The sequence below is a fragment of the Sorex fumeus genome, unplaced genomic scaffold, assembly GCF_029834395.1.
Source record: "Sorex fumeus unplaced genomic scaffold, SorFum_2.1 ptg000002l, whole genome shotgun sequence".
NCBI classification, from domain to species: domain Eukaryota; kingdom Metazoa; phylum Chordata; class Mammalia; order Eulipotyphla; family Soricidae; genus Sorex; species Sorex fumeus.
In genome coordinates this window covers 41,361,179-41,379,301 of record NW_026606059.1, presented here as the reverse complement: position 1 = coordinate 41,379,301, position 18,123 = coordinate 41,361,179, and the positions used below count along the sequence as shown (strand labels likewise).

The following is an 18,123-nucleotide window of genomic DNA, read 5'->3' as shown; positions in this document are numbered from 1 at the left end:
ATTGGCAAAGGAATGGTTTTTGGAATATTATATGACTAAAACCCAATCATGTGACTGTGTATCTCACTGTGATTCAATTAAAAAATAATAAGGAAGAAAGAAAGAAAGAAAGAAAGTTTTACAACAGGGAACTTTATTAACTCTTTTATCTACTTTTGATAGATCAGATTCCCCATAATTAAACTAAAATTACAAAGACTTTACCAAGTAAATTCATAGTGAAATTAATTCAAAAATAAAGTCTTCATAATAAAAATGTTAAAAATGTATTTCTGTATACACATATAAAAATGAATACACATGAATACACATACATTACAACATGTAATTTACGGAGAGCCCGGCAAGCTACTGAGAGTATTCGATATGCCAGACACAGTAACACCAAAGTCTCCAATGGAGATGTTACTGGGTCCGCTCGAGCAATTTACTGATAATTAAGTTAATGAAACAAAACTGAAAACTCACAAGGTGTTTAAGATATTCACAAGGTGATTAAGAAGAAATAGTATATCTTCTTTCCGTGTCAAGTTCTTTGACTAATATTCCTCTACTGAGAGAAGATAATCCCTCCTCCCGTTCTCTCTCTAGGCATATGTCTAGAACACAGTAAATTTCATTCTTCATAATCTTTTTTTTTTCAGAATAGCTAACATCATGGACTGGAGTGATAGCACAATGGGTAGGGCATTTGCCTTGCACACCACCAATCCGGGTTCAATTCCTCCGTCCCTTTCAGAGAGCCCAGCAAGCTACTAAGAGTATCTCGCCTGCACGGCAAAGCCTGGCAAGCTACCCATGATGTATTTGATATGCCAAAAAGAGTAACAACAAGTCTCACAATGGAGACGTTACTAGTGCCTGCTCAAGCAAGTAGATGAACAACAGGAGGACAGTGCTGCAGTGCTACAGCTAATATCATTCAAGCTCTGTGCTTGTCTCTGAGCAGATGTGTTAGGAAATAGAGCCTACCTACACTGAAGATGTGGGGGAGAGGGTGTGGAAAGACAGTATGAACAAATCCACATGCTGGACCCTGGTTACATCTCTGGCACTACATATGTGTCTGAGCACAGAGCACAATGCTGGGTATTGCTGGGTGTGGCTCAATAAAAATCTCCATCTTCCAAAAAAAAAAATAAGTGGAGGAAAACACTCCTGTAATCACTAAAGGGATTTAATGGATTGGAATAGAAAGATGAGTGAAACTACTGGCATAACCCTGAAAGAGATTAGGAACCCTTTATGCAGAGGTGGCCAAGTAAGAAAGGATTGGGGAGATGCTGACATTCAAAGGTAGAAAATGGACAAGGACATCGCAACAAGTGGGATTTGGCAGAGAAGTCAGACTTTCAAGCACAGAGAGAGGGGTTCCTTTTTGCCCACGTAGGCCACCTGACAGTGGTGAGCTGTCAGTTTCCTGTGGTGCTGGAGTTGGCAAGAGGTCCTCTACAGGACTAAAAAAGGCAGCAACAACATTGGATCCAGGTTCTGATATGGTGTGAAGAAGCAACTGTGGAATAGAACTGATTTTAAAATCACTTTGGAAACCTAGGAGAAAGGCAGGAGACAGAGAGGGATAGGGAGAGTGAGAAAGAGAGAGAAAGAGAGTAAGCAAGAAAGAGAGAGAGAGACAGAGAGAGACAGAGAGAGAGAGACACAGCAGTAGAAGTTGAATCAGATGAGGAAAAGGACAGTGACAGGAAAGGCCCAGCCAAGGAAACTTAAAAGCATGATCACAGTTACTTGGAGACTGCAGGAGTGTGGATTCTCCCAAGGAGGAAAAGGAAGCTTTTCCCATGGTGGGCATAATTATATCCAGCTATAAACTCTCAGGAGAGTCATATGTCTCCTCTGTCCACCTCAAATAGACGCCTTGGTCCTAAGATGCAAAGATTCTGTCTTACAACCCTTGGGAGGAACACAAACTTCAGCATGCTACACCCCTGGTTAATGCCTGCTTTGCCTATCTCTAACCCAGTGCCCCAGGCTGCTGTCAGAATTTCCCTGAGCCTCAGTTTCCTCACCTACAAGCTGGAAGTTGTAACAGTGCCCACCTCACAGCACAACCTGTGCTGAGATTAAAAAGAAAAAAGGTAATATATGTAAAGTCTTTCAGAGTTGATCCATGACAAAGTGCTCTATATGATTTAGTTATGCTTGCTCATGTGCTTGCCCTTCCTTCTTCCTTCCTTCCTTCCTTCCTTCCTTCCTTCCTTCCTTCCTTCCTTCCTTCCCCCTCCCTCACTCCCTTACTCCCTCCCTCCCTCCCTCTCATCCTCCCACTCTCCCTCCCTCCCTCCCACTCTGATGCACAGGGATGAATCACTCCTGGGGCTGGAGCTTGGGGAATAATATGTGGTGCCAGGTATTGAACCTGGGTCAGCCTCTTGCAAAATCACCTTATTCACTGTTCTCTCTCTCTCTCTCTCTCTCTCTCTCTCTCTCTCTCTCCCTCTCGATTGTTTTAGCACTACTTCAGGAAATAAAAGAGGACACGAGGAAATGGAAAAAAATCCCCTGCTCATGGATGGGGAGAATTAATATTGTCAAAATGGCAATACTTCCCAAAGCTCTGTACAAATTCAATGTGATCCCTATAAGGATACCCATGACATTCTTCAAAGAAATGGAGCAAAAACTTCTGAAATTTATATGGAACAATAAGCCCTCATGAATAGCTAAAGCAATTCTTGGGAAAAAGAAAATGGGAGGAATCAACTGCCCTAACTTGAAGCTCTGTTACAAAGCAGTAATAATTAAAACAGCATGGTACTGGAACAAAGGCAGAACTGTAGACCAATGGAACAGAGTTGAATATACTGGCATCTTCTCCCAAGCATATGATCATCTAATCTTCAATAATGGGGCAAGAAAAGTGAAGTGCAGCAGGGAAAGCCTATTTAATAAATTTTGATGGCAAAACTGGATGGCAACATGCAAAAATGTGGGCTCAGATCTCTGCCTAACGCCATGCACAAAACTAAGATCAAAATGGATTAATGACCTAAACATCAGACAAGAATCCATAAAGTTCATTGAAGACAAAGTTGGCAAAACCTCCATTATATTGAAGCTAATGGTATCTTCAAAGATGTCACGCCACTGGCCAAGCAAGTGAAAACAGAAATAGACAAATGGGACTGTCTTGCTTCTGCACCTCAAAAGAAACAGAGACCAAAATACAAAGACAGTTTACAGAATGGGAAAGGATATTCACCAAATACACAACTGACAAGGGGTTGATAACAAGGATAGACAAGGTACTAGTTGAACTCCACAAGAAGAAAACACCCAACCCCATCAAAAAATGGGGCGAGGAAATGAACAGAAACTTTCGCAAAGAAGAAATTCAAATGGCTAAAAGGCACATTAGAAAATGCTCTACATCACTAATCATCAGGGAGATGCAGATCAAAACAACAATGAGATATCATTTCACACCTCAGAGACTGACCCACATCCAAAAGAACAAAAGCAACCGGTACTGGCACAGATGTGGCGAGAAAGGGACCCTTCTTCACTGCTGGTGGGAATGCCGACTGGTCCAACCCTTTTGGAAAACAATATGGACGATTCTCAAAAAATTAGAATTTGATCTCCCATTACACCCAGCATTACCACTCTTGAGAATATATCCCAGAGAGGCAAAAAAGTATAGTGAAGTGACATCTGCACTTGTTTGTTCATTGCAGCACTCTTTACAATAGCCAGAATCTGGAAAAAACCTGCGTGCCCAAGAAGAGATTACTGGTTAAAGAAACTCTGGTACATTTACACAATGGAGCACTATGTAGCTGTTAGAAAAGATGAAGTCATGAAATTTACATACAAGTTGTACTACACGGAAAGTATCATGCTAAGCGAAATGAGTCAGAAAGAATGGGATAGACACAGAAAGATTGCATTCATCCGGGGAACATAAAGTAACAAAATGGGAGACTAACACCCAGGAGTGGCAGAGATTAGCACCAGGAATTTTGCTCCATGACTTGGAGGCCAGCCACACCTGCTAGAGGAAAAGGAAGCTCAGATAGAGAAGGGAGCACCAAATAAAGGATGTTGGGTGGATCCTCCCAGGATGGGAGAAGCATGCTGAAAGTAGACTATAGACCAAACATGATTGCCACTCAATGCCTCTTTTGCAAACCACAGGACCCAAAAGGAGAGAGAGAGAGAACAAAATGGAATGCCCTGCCACAGAGGCAGGGTGGGATGGGGGGACGGGGGGTGGGAGGGATGCTGGGACCCGTGGTGGTGGAGGATGGGCGCTGGTGGAGAGATGGGTACTTAATTATTGTATAACTGAAACCCAAACACAAAAATTTATAAGTCTATAACTTTACCTCATGGTGTTTCACTAATAAAAAAAAAAGATTGTTTTAGGAGCAGCCCAAAGATGGGTTGAAGTGAGAAAGAAAAGTTACAGTCTGGAGGGGGAGCAGATATTGCTTTATGATTTCATCATGAAGAGAAAATTTTCCTGAGACTTTAATTTAAAACAATACAATAATTGGTGAGTTCCCTCCTGGCTATATAGAGAATCAGGAGGCCTGAAGTAATTGGCACAATCTCTCTACTGCACCCTCTGCACCCACAGCACCATGCAGCATGAGTGTGTATTAGTGAATAAGGCCCTCCTGAGTATCATTCTTAAGGTTAAGACAGGAACCTGGGGTTCCCATTGATAAATGCCTGGTGTTCCAAGGTACCAGTCAGATTCAGAGACATGCATGCACATAATTCTTCCGAAAGGAAGCTGCTTCATCCAAGTTTGGGCAGAGTCTGCTTGGATGGCTCTTGACCCTTATGACTTAATAAAGACTAGCCAGGATAACAAATTATGTAAAAGAAAACAATGCTACACATGTAAGCCACTCACTTGTGAGCAGACATTGGCAAGATGGATGCAATCCCCTGCCACTACTATTTTTCTGTCCCCAACCATCAGTGATGATGGCCATCTACTTGAAATTAGAATGCTGAGGTCCTGTATAAATTCTTCAATGCCCAGAGAATGGTGCCTTCAGGCTAATGGTCTCACATCTTTATTTTTCTCATTTATAAAATGAACAAATGTACATTTGAATAGATGTGGCTCACTGCCAGCAGTTTCTATCTTCGTTGTCTATGCACCAATATCCAATTATGATGAAGGAGAAATTGAGAAGTTCTACATGGAGCTGGAGAAGTTCTATAAGGAAGAACACACCTTCTACAAGATCATTGCAGGTGATTTTAATGCCAAGATAGGACCGAGAAGATCAGCCGAAGAACTTCACATCGGGACCCATGGCCTAGAATGGAACAAACAGGGTGAGAGACTGTCTGAATTCATCATGTCGACCAACACCATCCATGGTAACTCAAGATTCCAGAAGGCCAAATCTAAACGTTGGACATGGGAGTCTCCCGGTGGACGATTCCACAACGAAACAGACCACATCATATTCAATCGACGGTTTTGCATGACCGATGTCACTGTTGTCCCAAAATTCCAAATGAGATTGGACCACTGTCTCCTTCATGCAAAATTCTACTTCACAGAGCGGAGAGAAAGGGCTGCAAGGTTTAAAAAGAGAACTCCCAGAATGACCACCAATGGGGAGCTCTTTGGCACTATTGCGGCAACATGGGAAGATGCCATTGTTCACAACATTAACGAGGAATATGATCGACTGGTTCAGCACCTCCATGAATGTGTGAGGAACGCCAAGAGAGAGATAGCCACAAAAAACCGCCTGTCTTCGATGTGGTTTGGCACATGTCTCAGGCAACCGCAAGCTAACGTCCGAGCTCACAAAGCAGTGCAGAGATGAGATCAAGGAAGACCTCAGAGAGAAGAGCAGAAGTGCTGGTAGATGCGGCAGAAGCTGGGAAAAGTATTCGTAACACCCGCCTGTGCTTCACCAACTACAAGACCAAGATGACTGCCCTCCAACGTCCTGATGGATCTATCACATCTTCCAGAACGGCAATGGAGAAGATTATCCATGACTTCTACTCAAATCTCTTCGATAGCCATGTCCACCAGCTGACATACCAAATTCCACAGGATGCATATGTCGTTCCCGATGTTCTCCCTTCCAAAATCCGACACGCCATTTCATCAATAAAGAAACGAACAGCACCCGACCCAGACAAGATCAGACCTGAACACCTGAAGAACCTGCCATCAGTACTCATCAATACGCTGGCTCGGCTCTTCACATGCTACCTGTCTGAATGCAAGGTCCCGTCCCAATAGAAAACAAGCAGGACTGTACTACTGAAGTACTACTGTACTACAAGGGAGACATTCATGACATTGGCAACTATCACCTGATCTGCCTATTGTCTGTCATCTACAAGTTGTTCACTCGAGTCATCCTGAGTAGGATTGGCAGAACACTAGATGAAGGACAACCATGCGAGCAAGCCGGGTTCCGCAAAGGATTCAGCACCATCAACCATATTCACATGATAAACAAGCTCATTGAGGTTTCTCGGGAGTTCAAGATGCCGGTCTGTCTAATGTTCATTGATTTAAAGAAGGCCTTTGATTCTGTTGAGATGGAAGCGGTCATTGAAGCCCTAGCCAATCAGGGCATTCAAACTCAATACATCAAGATCCTCCATGAGCTGTATTATGGATTCACTACCAGGATCTCAACATTCTACAAAGAAGTAATCATTGATGTCAAGAGAGGGTTTCGGCAGGGTGATACCATTTCACCGAAACTCTTCAGTGCCACCCTTGTGAACATCATGCGACGACTGGAATGGGAAGGAATGGAAGTGAAGATAGATGGTCGACAACTACACCACCTCCGCTTTACTGATGACATTGTCTCAATAACACCAAACATTAGCCAAGCAGCACAAATGCTGGCCGACTTTGACCGTGAGTGTGGAAAGGTCGGACTACAGCTGAATCTTACGAAGACAATGTTTATGAGAAATAGCCTCGTTCCTGATGCCCCATTCGCTCTCAACGGAATGACCATCTCTGAATGCAAACAGCTATGTGTACCTAGGTCGAGAAGTCAACATGACAAATGACCTGGCACCTGAGCTACACAGGAGGAAGAGAGCGGCTTGGAACGCCTTCAAGAGCGTTGAAGAAATAGCTAAGAGGACGAAGAACATTCGGCTCCAGGCACATCTCTTTGATTCCACTGTTCTTCCTGCATTAACAGACGCCTCAGAGACCTGGGCCCTACGCAAACAGGATGAGAATGCTATTTGGGTCTCCCATAGAGGAATTGAAAGAGCTATGCTTGGAATATCACATTTCACTCAAACGAGAGAAAGAATCCAGAGTTCTGACCTCCATTGACAATCAAGAATCAGGGACGCTGTCTCGTTTGCCAAGGTGTAAAAAATCAGATGGACTGGTCACGTAAACTAGAGCCGTTACCAACTGGATTCCACGGGATGTCAAAAGACCGCATGACCGCCCACCTACCAGATTGTCAGACTTCTTCATCAAGATCATGAACGATCGGTTTGATGCTCTTCGTGTTCCTAGAGCAAACAGACCCCATTGGGCTACACTAGCATGCAACAGGGACAAATGGAGACATTACTGGTGCCCACTCGAGCAAATTGACGATTAACGGGAAGTCAAGTGATCAAGTGATCAAATGATCAAGTGATAAAATGAACACAAGAACAAGATTTCCCTGCTAGGGTTTCTGGGCGGATTAAATGAGATGTCTGAGATAATTAAAAGCATGGATGTAGATATCTTGCTCACACCTGCCCCCCCGCCCCTGCAAGTTGGCAGTGAATGTTTGCTTTGGATTAGTATTACTCTGTATTTTAGTGGATTACATATTTATTCCCTACAAAGTTTAATATAGAAAGTTCATTCTGTTAGGCACTTAAAATATGTTATCGCATATTAACTCATGCTTTCTTCCTCTGTTAGTCTAAAGGTAGTGATTCAGTCCTGTTTGTATGTGAGCCTTCAATATCATAGTCTAGAAAGGGATAGTTAATTGCTAAAAAAATGTAAGACAAAACTTTAGTTTGGCTGAAAAAGTTGAGAAAATGTTTTATTATATCTTAAGGTCTCTGGATCCTGGCTGTTGTTGGGGTTACACGGCAGTTGGAGGGCGTAACTGTCTAGCTACTGACAGGTCCAGTCCCAAACCGTGCAGGCTTGGAGATCTCAGCCCCGGGTCCCACGCACCTGGTTTCCTCTGCCAGTTCTGTTATGCCTGAGGCTTATCCAAGTGTGTGGAGAGTGGCCCCAGTAAGGCCTTGGCTGGGGCCTGGAGGTCTTCAGCTGTTGGGTGAAGTGATTAAGTGATATCTTAAGGTCAAGAGCAGGATGCCAGGTATTACTTACTAACACATTTTCCCTCGTCCTAATTCCCCTGATTTTGCTACAAAGATTTTTGGCAATTGAATTGAGAGAGCATTATTGTTCAGCCTTGGAAGGTACAAATTTAAACCACAGAATTGTTAGAGGAAATCTCTCCCTTTCAGACCACAAGTCTTTGGGCTTATCAAGGCTTATTAGCATTTCCTCCTGCCTTCAGGCTGGGGCAGGTTAATTTTTTCGCAATTCAAATCTTCTTTTAAAAATTTTAGAGGCAACATAAAGACTTGATTAATATGTTTGCTGTCACTGTCACTCCCGTTGTTCATCAATTTGCTCGAGTGGGCCCAATAACGTCTCCATTGTTACACTTGTTACTGTGTTTGGCATATCGAATACATCACGGGTAGCTTGCCAGGCTTTGTTGTACAGGCAAGATATTCTCGGTAGCTTGCTGGGCTCTTCGAGAGGGGCGGAGGAATCAAACCTGGGTCAGCCAGGTTAGCCGAGTGCAAGGCAAATGCCCTACCTGCTGTGCTATTGCTCCAGTCCATATATTTGCTAATATTTTAAATTGAGAAGTTAAGACAATAAGAATATTGCTCACTTTCAGTTACCTTTGACCCTGATGTCAAAGGTCTTGAGGTATATGGGCCCTGGAAGGCATACTTGAGAATAACCTAAAGTCAGATCCACTCTTAATGTGCTTTCTGAGAGAATTTAATGAAAACAAACATGTCATCTTGCCCAAGTTTCAGAAAAAATGGTTCATAAAAGACCTAAAATCATGAGAAATGATAAGCACCTGGATCTGCCCCTCAATTAGATATTTCTAACAATGGCTTTGCCAAATCATGTTACTTACCAACTTTCTGCTATGGGTACCTGCCCCAGATCTTTGTGGAGACACTGGAGGATGCTAGGCCTTAATGTCCAGAAACCTGAAGCACCTAGTGCCTACATGCCAGCAAGAAGACTCCAAACAATGATCAAATAGTTTCAAACACATTGGTTTCATACTCCTTTTGCATTATAACCCTGCAACTGTACAGTTTGCTGGGCTGTAAGAAGAGGCAAACAAAATATCCACAGTGCAAAGTGACTCACTAAACCATCTTAGGTTCCTTTTCTTTCTGTCTTTACTGTGTCAAACATTCCTGAGGCCATTTCCCAAAAACCTTATCTTGTATACCATCCTCCAGTGGTTCTAGTAGAAAATGTTTCTACAGAATCCTAGCCTTCACGAACTGACAAAGGAAACCAATCTGCATAAGACTTTGGAAGGTTTGAGGGTTAGCATGATTCCAGACCCAGTATCAGAGAAATAGAGAATTGTAGAGCATAGCAATGCTCTGTGAAGGGGCAACTATATCCCCAGTGAATTCAAACTGCACACCTATGATTGCCCTTCCTGCCCTCATCACAACTATTCTCAGCATGCATCTAAATTGCCCTCTAGATTCCCAAGCCACTCACAGCTTAGTCAAGAGGTCAAAGACAGAATTTATAGAAATTAAATATGGTTTCATTTTACCATGTAAGTTCTTAATAAGCTGAAGTGGAGGAAAAACGCTGATCAGTTGATTTATTCCAGTCTCTTGACTAGAATCAATTATTTTTCAGGTGGAATCACTTAAGCAGGAGGATATTTATTGACCAATTTTAGCTGACTCTTAGTGGCAGGAGGGGTAAATTGTGTTCTGCTGTGCTGTCCTGCTCTTTGATTAAGGGTTTGCTCCTCCTTAGGGGCGACTAGGACATGCACAACCCCCACTACTAAAGGCAAATATGCCTGGGTTATCATTCTGAAGTTTCATTAAGTTTCCCACCTAAGTGGTAATTCTTCTATGATTCAGAAGCCAAAATCCAGAAGAATAAATTGCATTAAGGGATGACTTCAGAAATACTACGTGAATAACAGTTTCTTCTTTGGGGGAACTAGGCACACCCAGACAGTGATGGGGCCTACTCCCAGTTCTGCGCTCAGGGGTCCAAAAGCTACAACATGAGCTTTTTACCCCTGGACTGTCTCTACTAGCCATAAAATGCAGATTTTTTCCTGTATATTTACCATATTCTTCTTTGCAACTACAGAGACCAAAAAAGAGTTAAAGAAAAAATAAAGCTGTTGCTGCACCACAGAGGGTTTTGTTCATCATAGATTCTAACACAATTTATTTTAAGGAAGTAAGGAAGACAGTCTAAAAGTAGACATTCCAAAGCTGATTTCAAATGCCTTTCTTCATGGTTTTCAGGAAAATTTAGGAAGCCACATAGTTACTGGGTCCTCTTCTACCTTGACATTAGGCCTGATTGCCTCGGACTACGAGCAGAGTGCAAGGTAATCTCCAGTGAGATTAGGAAATAAAGCATGTTTAGGGAGTAGGAGGATGCAATTTCATGAAAACTCAAGGTCAAATATAGCTTACAAGAGAAACAGAAAGAAACAAAAAGAGATTTTAGTTTTGCAATAATAATCTGAGTTATAAATTGAATTTATTTTTCTTGGAGAGAAATATGAATAATATTTATTCAATTATTTTTGACTGACTCTATTTCCTGAATCCAAATCCAAGCAGAGATGGGATGACATGCTGCTCTGGTTTATATTAAGGTTATGTTTAGTAAGGAAAAAATTTGATTCTGCTTTTGCATTAAGATAACAATGGTATTTTCATGATGCTATATGATAATGTTAATAATAATACAGCAGTAATTTGAATATTATGAGGTTTAATCGTGCCACTTGAAAATTACTATTTATATGAATTTCATTTAAACTACAACTAAGATACTAGCTACAGTCTGAATGTTTTTATCCCTAACTAATATCTGGGTATATAAGACTCTATCTGATAGGGATAGAAATGGACAATTTGGGGGCTGGGTATGTATTGAGAATGGAACCATCTTGAATGGAATAGTGACCTTGAGAAAAATGTGTCCATGCTGACCGGTCCAGGTTTTTTGGAAAACAGTAGGGACATTTCACAAAAAAATAGAAATTGAACTCTCATTTAACCCAGAAATAACACTTCTGGGAATATACCCTGGGAACCCAAAATACACAGCAATAATACCATCTGCACTCCTATGTTCATTGCAGCACTATTCACGATAGCCAGAATCTGAGAACAATCTGAGTGCCCAAGAACAGCTGAATGGGTAAAGAAACTATGACATATCTACACAATGGAATACTATGTATCTGTTAGGAAAAATGAAGTCATGAAATTTGCCTAAAAATGGATGGATATGGAGAGTATCATGTTTAATGAAATCAATCAGAAGGAGAGGGACGATATAGAATGACTGCACTCATTTGTAGTATATAAAAAGATATAGTAGAAGACTTATACACATGACCATGGAAAACAGGAGCTAGAAGGACTGGTTAATAGTTGGAATCAATTAGAGTTGTGTGGGGGGCTTAATGTATGTAAGATAGAGAAGAGATCAGTATGACAATAATAGCTAGGAATGATCATGCTGGACAAGATCTGAGTGTTAAAAGTAGTTAAAGGGGTATTCTTGATAACATTTCAGTGTCTGAACAACTGAACCACTGAACCACAAACTGGACAAACTGGCAGGCTACCGAATGTAACCTGCCCACATGGCAGAGTCTGGCAAACTCCTCGTGGCGTACCCAATATGCCAAATACTAGTAACAGTGATGGGTCTCATTCTCCTAACTCTAAAAGAGCCTTGAATATGGCACTTTTTAAAAAAATCTCAGGGCTAGGACGAAGGAGACGTTACTGTGGCCTGCTCAAGGCAATCGGCGATTAACAGGATGGTCATGTTCGTTGTGATTTCAGCGTCAATATTGGAAACCACAATGCCCAAAAGGGGTGGGGAGAGGGGGGTCAAAGAAGACACAGAGAGAAGAAAAGACCCTGCCATAGAAGCAGCCTGGGGGTTGGGGGGAGGGAACTTGGAAACACTGGTGTGGGGAATGTACACTGAACTTTGTAAGGGTCTATATCATAGTGATTCAATAAAAAAAAAAATTTAAATGTGTTTTTTCAGAGTATCCTCTGAAAAACCAGAGAAAGTTCCATCATCTTCCTTTGCGTAAGGAGACAGGAAGAAGCTTTTTACTTATCAACAAGAAGCAGGTTCTTATTTGCCTTAATCTTGAATGACTAGATTATCCAAGCATGAGAAGTAACTTTAAATATTAATAAGTCTCAAGTTTATGATATTTTAAAATAGCATTCCAAATAACCAATCAACATGAGTGTCAAGGGGAAAATTAGTGAAATTTTAAGATGCATTAATAAAATATCCTGTCGTTAGCAAAGAACTAAAACTGAAATTCAAGAATTTAAAGCTTTTAAAGGATTTTTGGGATAATGGAGGAGGGCTCCTAATACACTGATGGTAGGCCTGATGTGCAGTAGCACGAGCATATAATTATAATATTTGTACTATTATGAAAAATAAATGAGTTGAAAAGGTAGTTCAAGATTAAGGTGCTTGTACTACATGGTCCCCTGAACACTTTCAGAAGTGATTTTTGAGCATAGCACCAGGAGTAAGTCCTGTATACAACTGGATGCGCCCCCCAAGTCAAACAAATGAAAAAGTAAAGACAAATACATGATAATCTTTAGAAAGACAATGATAGAGGTTATTGAGCTCTTTGATTTTATAACTTTGTACAATAAAATCATGGAAATGAACACTATTGTAACCTTACATTACCTAAATTATAATATTTTTAAATTAATAATTAACAAAAATAAAAATAAATAAAATTTAAAATACTCTTTAATTACAAGAGTTATCATTTAGTATAAAGGGGCAAGGGAGACATTTACTACATTATCAGTAAAGAATTAAAGAAATGTGTGGAAAATAAAGACGATTATAATCCTAGTCACTAAGGGAAGACATCTCTAATACATTTACATTCACTTTAAAAATAGTTGACTCAATTTCTATTCCAGGTTGTATATCTTGCAAAGAAGTATGTCTTAGGTTTCTGGATCTATTAAGATGGAGGAGGTTGAGAGTTTTAGTAACAATCTTCAATTTGGATGGGGGCCCAGATTTCATTGATCCTAGTAATCTCAAAAAGAACTCAAAAAGCTTTACAATTCCTAGAATTGCCATTTCCAAGGAATCTGCAAACTCACACTGTTACAAACTAACAGTCTGAGGAACACTAATAGATTTTATTTTGAAGACTATCTTAACCTTTCTTGATTTCATTATGTTCTCTCCTACCTACTGTTTGGTGGAAAATGGTTAATATACGTGTTTTTGTCCTAAATATTTGAAAATATGTTTTCTCACACCTCACACATTTTACCTAACCAGTTCCATTTAACTGGTCACAACAGGCTTTTAAAAAAACATGATTGCCACCCATTGCCTCTTTTGCAAACCACAACCCCCAATGGGAGAAAGAGAACAAAAGGGAGTGCCCTGCCACAGAGGCAGGGTGGAATGGGGGGAATGGGGGGTGGGAGGGATACTGGGATCTGTGGTGGTAGGAAATGGACACTGGTGGAGGAATGAGTATTTGATCATTGTATAATTGAAACCCAAGCACAAAAATTTGTAAGTCTACAACTGTACCTCATGGTGTCTCACTAATAAAAATTTAAAAAAAAATTGACTTCACACCCAACCGAGGCCTTGAGTTGCCCCTCACGAGTGACTCTCTGGAATGGCCATGGCACCAGAGGCATATGGACTTAATCCAGAGTCCAGCAGCTTGAGGCAAAATTGTGAATGGACTATGCGTTAAACTAGGACGCCATGCCCCACTCGCCAACCGGGAGAGAAAGGGTGTCTGTCTCTTCCTTTTTCCCCTCCAGCAGCACAATGACCGCAGCCTCAGAGCTTATTGGAAAGCCAGGTATGAGCAGGAGGTGATGGGTAACTGCAGCCTTATATGGGAAGGGGAGTGGAACTGGCTCGTCCTTCACGCCCAACCGAGGCCATGAATTGTTTCCCACGAGTGGCTCTCCGGCACGGCCATGGCACCAGACGCACAGAAATTAATCTCATAATTATCAGGCTCTTGGCAGAAATCCCTCCAAACTTAATTAGTAAAATATCAGAAATCCAAAATCGCGTGGCTGCGATCGCGACCGCGCGACATCATATGGTTTTCATAACCACTAATAGAAAACAAATTATTCCACAATGCCTTTCCAGCAGTTCTGATTGTTGGGGGGAAATTCCAAACAATAATGGTGCATCTTCTGTCAAAATAATGAATGCAATCAAAGTAAAGAGAGAGTTAAGTAAGAATCATCTGCCTCAAAGGCATCAAGAGGGGTGGGAGGGGGGGTCTATATTGGGGTTCTCGGGGATGAAAAATAATTACTGGTGAGGGGAGGAGTGTTCGATCATTGTATGACCGAGACTTAAACCTGAAAGCTTTGTAACTTTTCTCACAGTGATTCAATAAGTAAATTTTAAAAATATAACAAAATAAAATAATAAATAATTGAAATTTTGCTTACACGATGCAATAGAGTTAACTTTTCATGTACAAAGTTATTATGCCAGACCCTCCACTACGATCCTTCTATCACTTCTAATCCATCTTCTCCTTCCCCTACACCCCTCATATTTAGTTATCTTGATTCTGCAATAAAATAAAAACATATATGCACACCCACGTACATTGCTGCAACTAGTTCAATAACCAACCTATGTAAACAACACAAATGTCCAATGAGTGGGTCAAGATTTTGTGATATATATATACATACATACTTATATATACATACATATGCATGTGTGTCTATGCACACAGAATTGAATATTATGCAGTTGGAAAAAAACTGATAAGGTCATGAAGTTTGCTGCAGCATGAGTGTGTCATGATAAACCAAATAATCAGATAAGAAATTAATAAATCATGAATTATAGCACTGTAGCATTGTCCTCCCGTTGTTCATCAATTTGCTTGAGCAGGCACCAGTAATGTCTCTGTTGTGAGCTTGCCAGCTAAAATAAATTTTATTTGTATCTGTATGTGCGCGCGAGCGATAGCACAGCGGTAGGGCGTTTGCCTTGCACGCAGCCAACATGGCTGACCCGAGTTCGATTCCTCCGCCCCTTTCGGAGAGCCGGGCAAGCTACCGAGAGTATCTCGCCCGCACGGCAGAGCCTGGCAAGCCACCTGTGACGTATTCGATATGCCAAACACAGTAACAACAAAGTCTCCAATGGAGACGTTACTGGGCCCGCTCGAGCAAATCGATGATCAACGGGAGGGCCTTTACTTACTTATCTGTATGTGTGCTTATATGTATGTCCCCAGAAACCATCTTGAATGATAGTTTGAGTAAAAAATGGTCATATTTGGAAAATGTTTTTTACTTTTTGATGTGTTTTTTAATAAAAAATAAATGTTACTATTTCAAGCACAAAAAATTCAAGGGTTTGTCCTCATTTGAGGATGCCTATTCCCTTTTTTGTTTCTTTATATGCCACAGATGAACTAGAATATCCAATATATGTTCTTCCATCACTTATCAAACTTATTGTATTAGTGTACTAAATATAACCTTTAACTGCTTATATTTTGGTTCTTCAGAATTTGGACAGTAAGTATTTTCCCCAGTTTTGTGCTTTTGCATTTTGCTGAGTTATATCTTCTTATTCCTCTTTGCTTACTTATCCTCCATCAAAAAAACCTCATTTCCACTAGAAATCTATCCAGTATTTATAAAACAGTATGCCTTATTATCTTATTATCTCATTCCTACTTTGGACAAACTGGCAGGCTACCGAATGTAACCTGCCCACACAGCAGAGTCTGGCAAACTCCCTGTAGCATATCCAATATGCCAAATAACAATAACAATGATGGGTCTCATTCTCCTAACCCTGAAAGAGCCTAGAATATGGCACTTTTTAAAATCTCAGGGCTAGGACGAAGGAGACGTTACTGGGGCCTGCTCGAGGCAATCGATAAACAACAGGATGGTCGTGATCGTCCTGATGTCATAGTAGATAGATTTATACTTCAAGACGCAAGGATCAGTATCATATACACAAGTTGTCTTGAAAAAGAGTTCCCCCAGGCTTCCCCTCGAATCAAGCAGGAAATGGCTGAGGGAAGTTTGTTTTAATATGAACTCACAGGAGGGCCAGGAATTCCAATGCCTGGGTCACCACGGTTTCCAGGAGAGCCAGGAATTCCAGGCAGACCTCGTTCTCCCTAGAAAGAGAGAAGAGAGAAACAAGATCAGGATATAAGTTCTAGAAGGAAAGGAATGATATAAAAAGAGAATATGGCCCAAAGTCCATCCAATTTCCCATTTCTTTATGTAGAACTTTTCCAACATCTATGCTTCTATGTACCCTTCTACAATTTACCTAGCCATTGTATCATCCCCCAGGTCCACACACAGGGACCATCAAATCCACTGTTGTATGATCATGAGTAATTCAAAGCTGACTGTGTCCCAGCCTTAATTAAAATTCCAAATGTGGTGATAGCAATTTTATTCCCAATATGAACATGAACACAGTTCCTAATTTGATGGTGCTTTTTCCTCATGCTTCCATTCTGACATCACAAATTTTACTGTGTGCCCACACTTTAAACTCTCTTACCAAATAAGAGAGTTTACTCTTAAACTCATAAATAGATTTCAAAATGTCTATAATTTGTGAATCATTTTTCCAGATGTTAAGAAGGTCAGAAACTATTAAAATAAAATATTTCTTTCAAAAGTAGCTTATACAGTGTTGTCTTAGATGTCAGGTGTCTGGAATGAAATTGTAGCTTCAACACTCATTAACTCTTGACTTGAGAAAGTGATAAGGTCCTGAGCATCACTTTCTTCATCTCCATGTGGACAGTAATGAAAAGAGCTAGGTATCAGCATATGGCTAATCAAAAAGAAATGAGACAAATAGAGCTCTTGGCACAGTGTGTGCTACACAACACAAGTCAGTACTTGTGGGAGTTACTGTTTTCTTGTACCTATCACAATTGACTTTGATAAGAATGCAAAAAAGAAAAAAGAAGAAAAAATAGAAAATTGCCGTTTCTTTTAAATATCGTATCTCCATATCCACAATTTCAAAATCCTCAACTTCTGAATACAAGTGTATACTGTCACAACTAATAAAAAAATCTGACATACACTGCAGGTATTTACAATCCTGAGCTATCCCAATTTTATGCATAGTTGCCTATTTCTATTACATCAATATAATGAACTTGATTAGAGGCAAAATCCATGTATCAGAGTGAATACAAATTCTATGTAGTCAGTATAATGCAACAATTACAGAATAATGTATACAGTATTAATTTATAAATTATTGAATAAAATGTAAGAGTGCATGATCCCAATGATTCTGTGTATGGAATAGAACTGTTGTCCGGTATTTGGTCATTTGATTCTCAGTCAAGGCTAACATAGAAATGCTAGACCTCTTTTATAAAATTACTTAAAATATCTATAATGAGTACCTTGTATAACAAGTGAAAAGCACTTCAGATGGTTGCTACTACAAGCCAAGGAGATCTGTGCAACAAACTGATTTTAGGTGAAAACTTATTAATAGGAACACATTGGTTTATTAAGGTTTATATTTATTCATATTAAAGAATCTCAATAATAATTTCCTAAAATAGAACTTGATCACTATTCAAAAGGAGATAGCAAAATGAAAGCTGAGAAAATAAGAGAAAAAATGAAGAAAAACTGTAAATATACTATAGATCCATGAGAGGAATGACAATTACTTTATAAAAATTTTACTAAATATCAGTGGACTGTACTCAAAACAAAAAAGTGAAGCAGTCAAACTGACTGGAAAATGGA

General features: G+C 40.3%; 1 protein-coding gene across 1 annotated transcript in view; it reads right to left on the bottom strand.

Annotated features, from left to right (window-relative positions):
* Nucleotides 1-18,123, bottom strand: part of COL22A1 (collagen type XXII alpha 1 chain) — a 266,878-nt gene that overhangs the window by 91,705 nt on the left and 157,050 nt on the right. Inside the window, exon 39 of the mRNA XM_056112005.1 lies at nt 16,425-16,502. Coding sequence (XP_055967980.1) covers nt 16,425-16,502 — 78 coding nt within the window. The remainder of the gene's footprint in view (nt 1-16,424; nt 16,503-18,123) is intronic.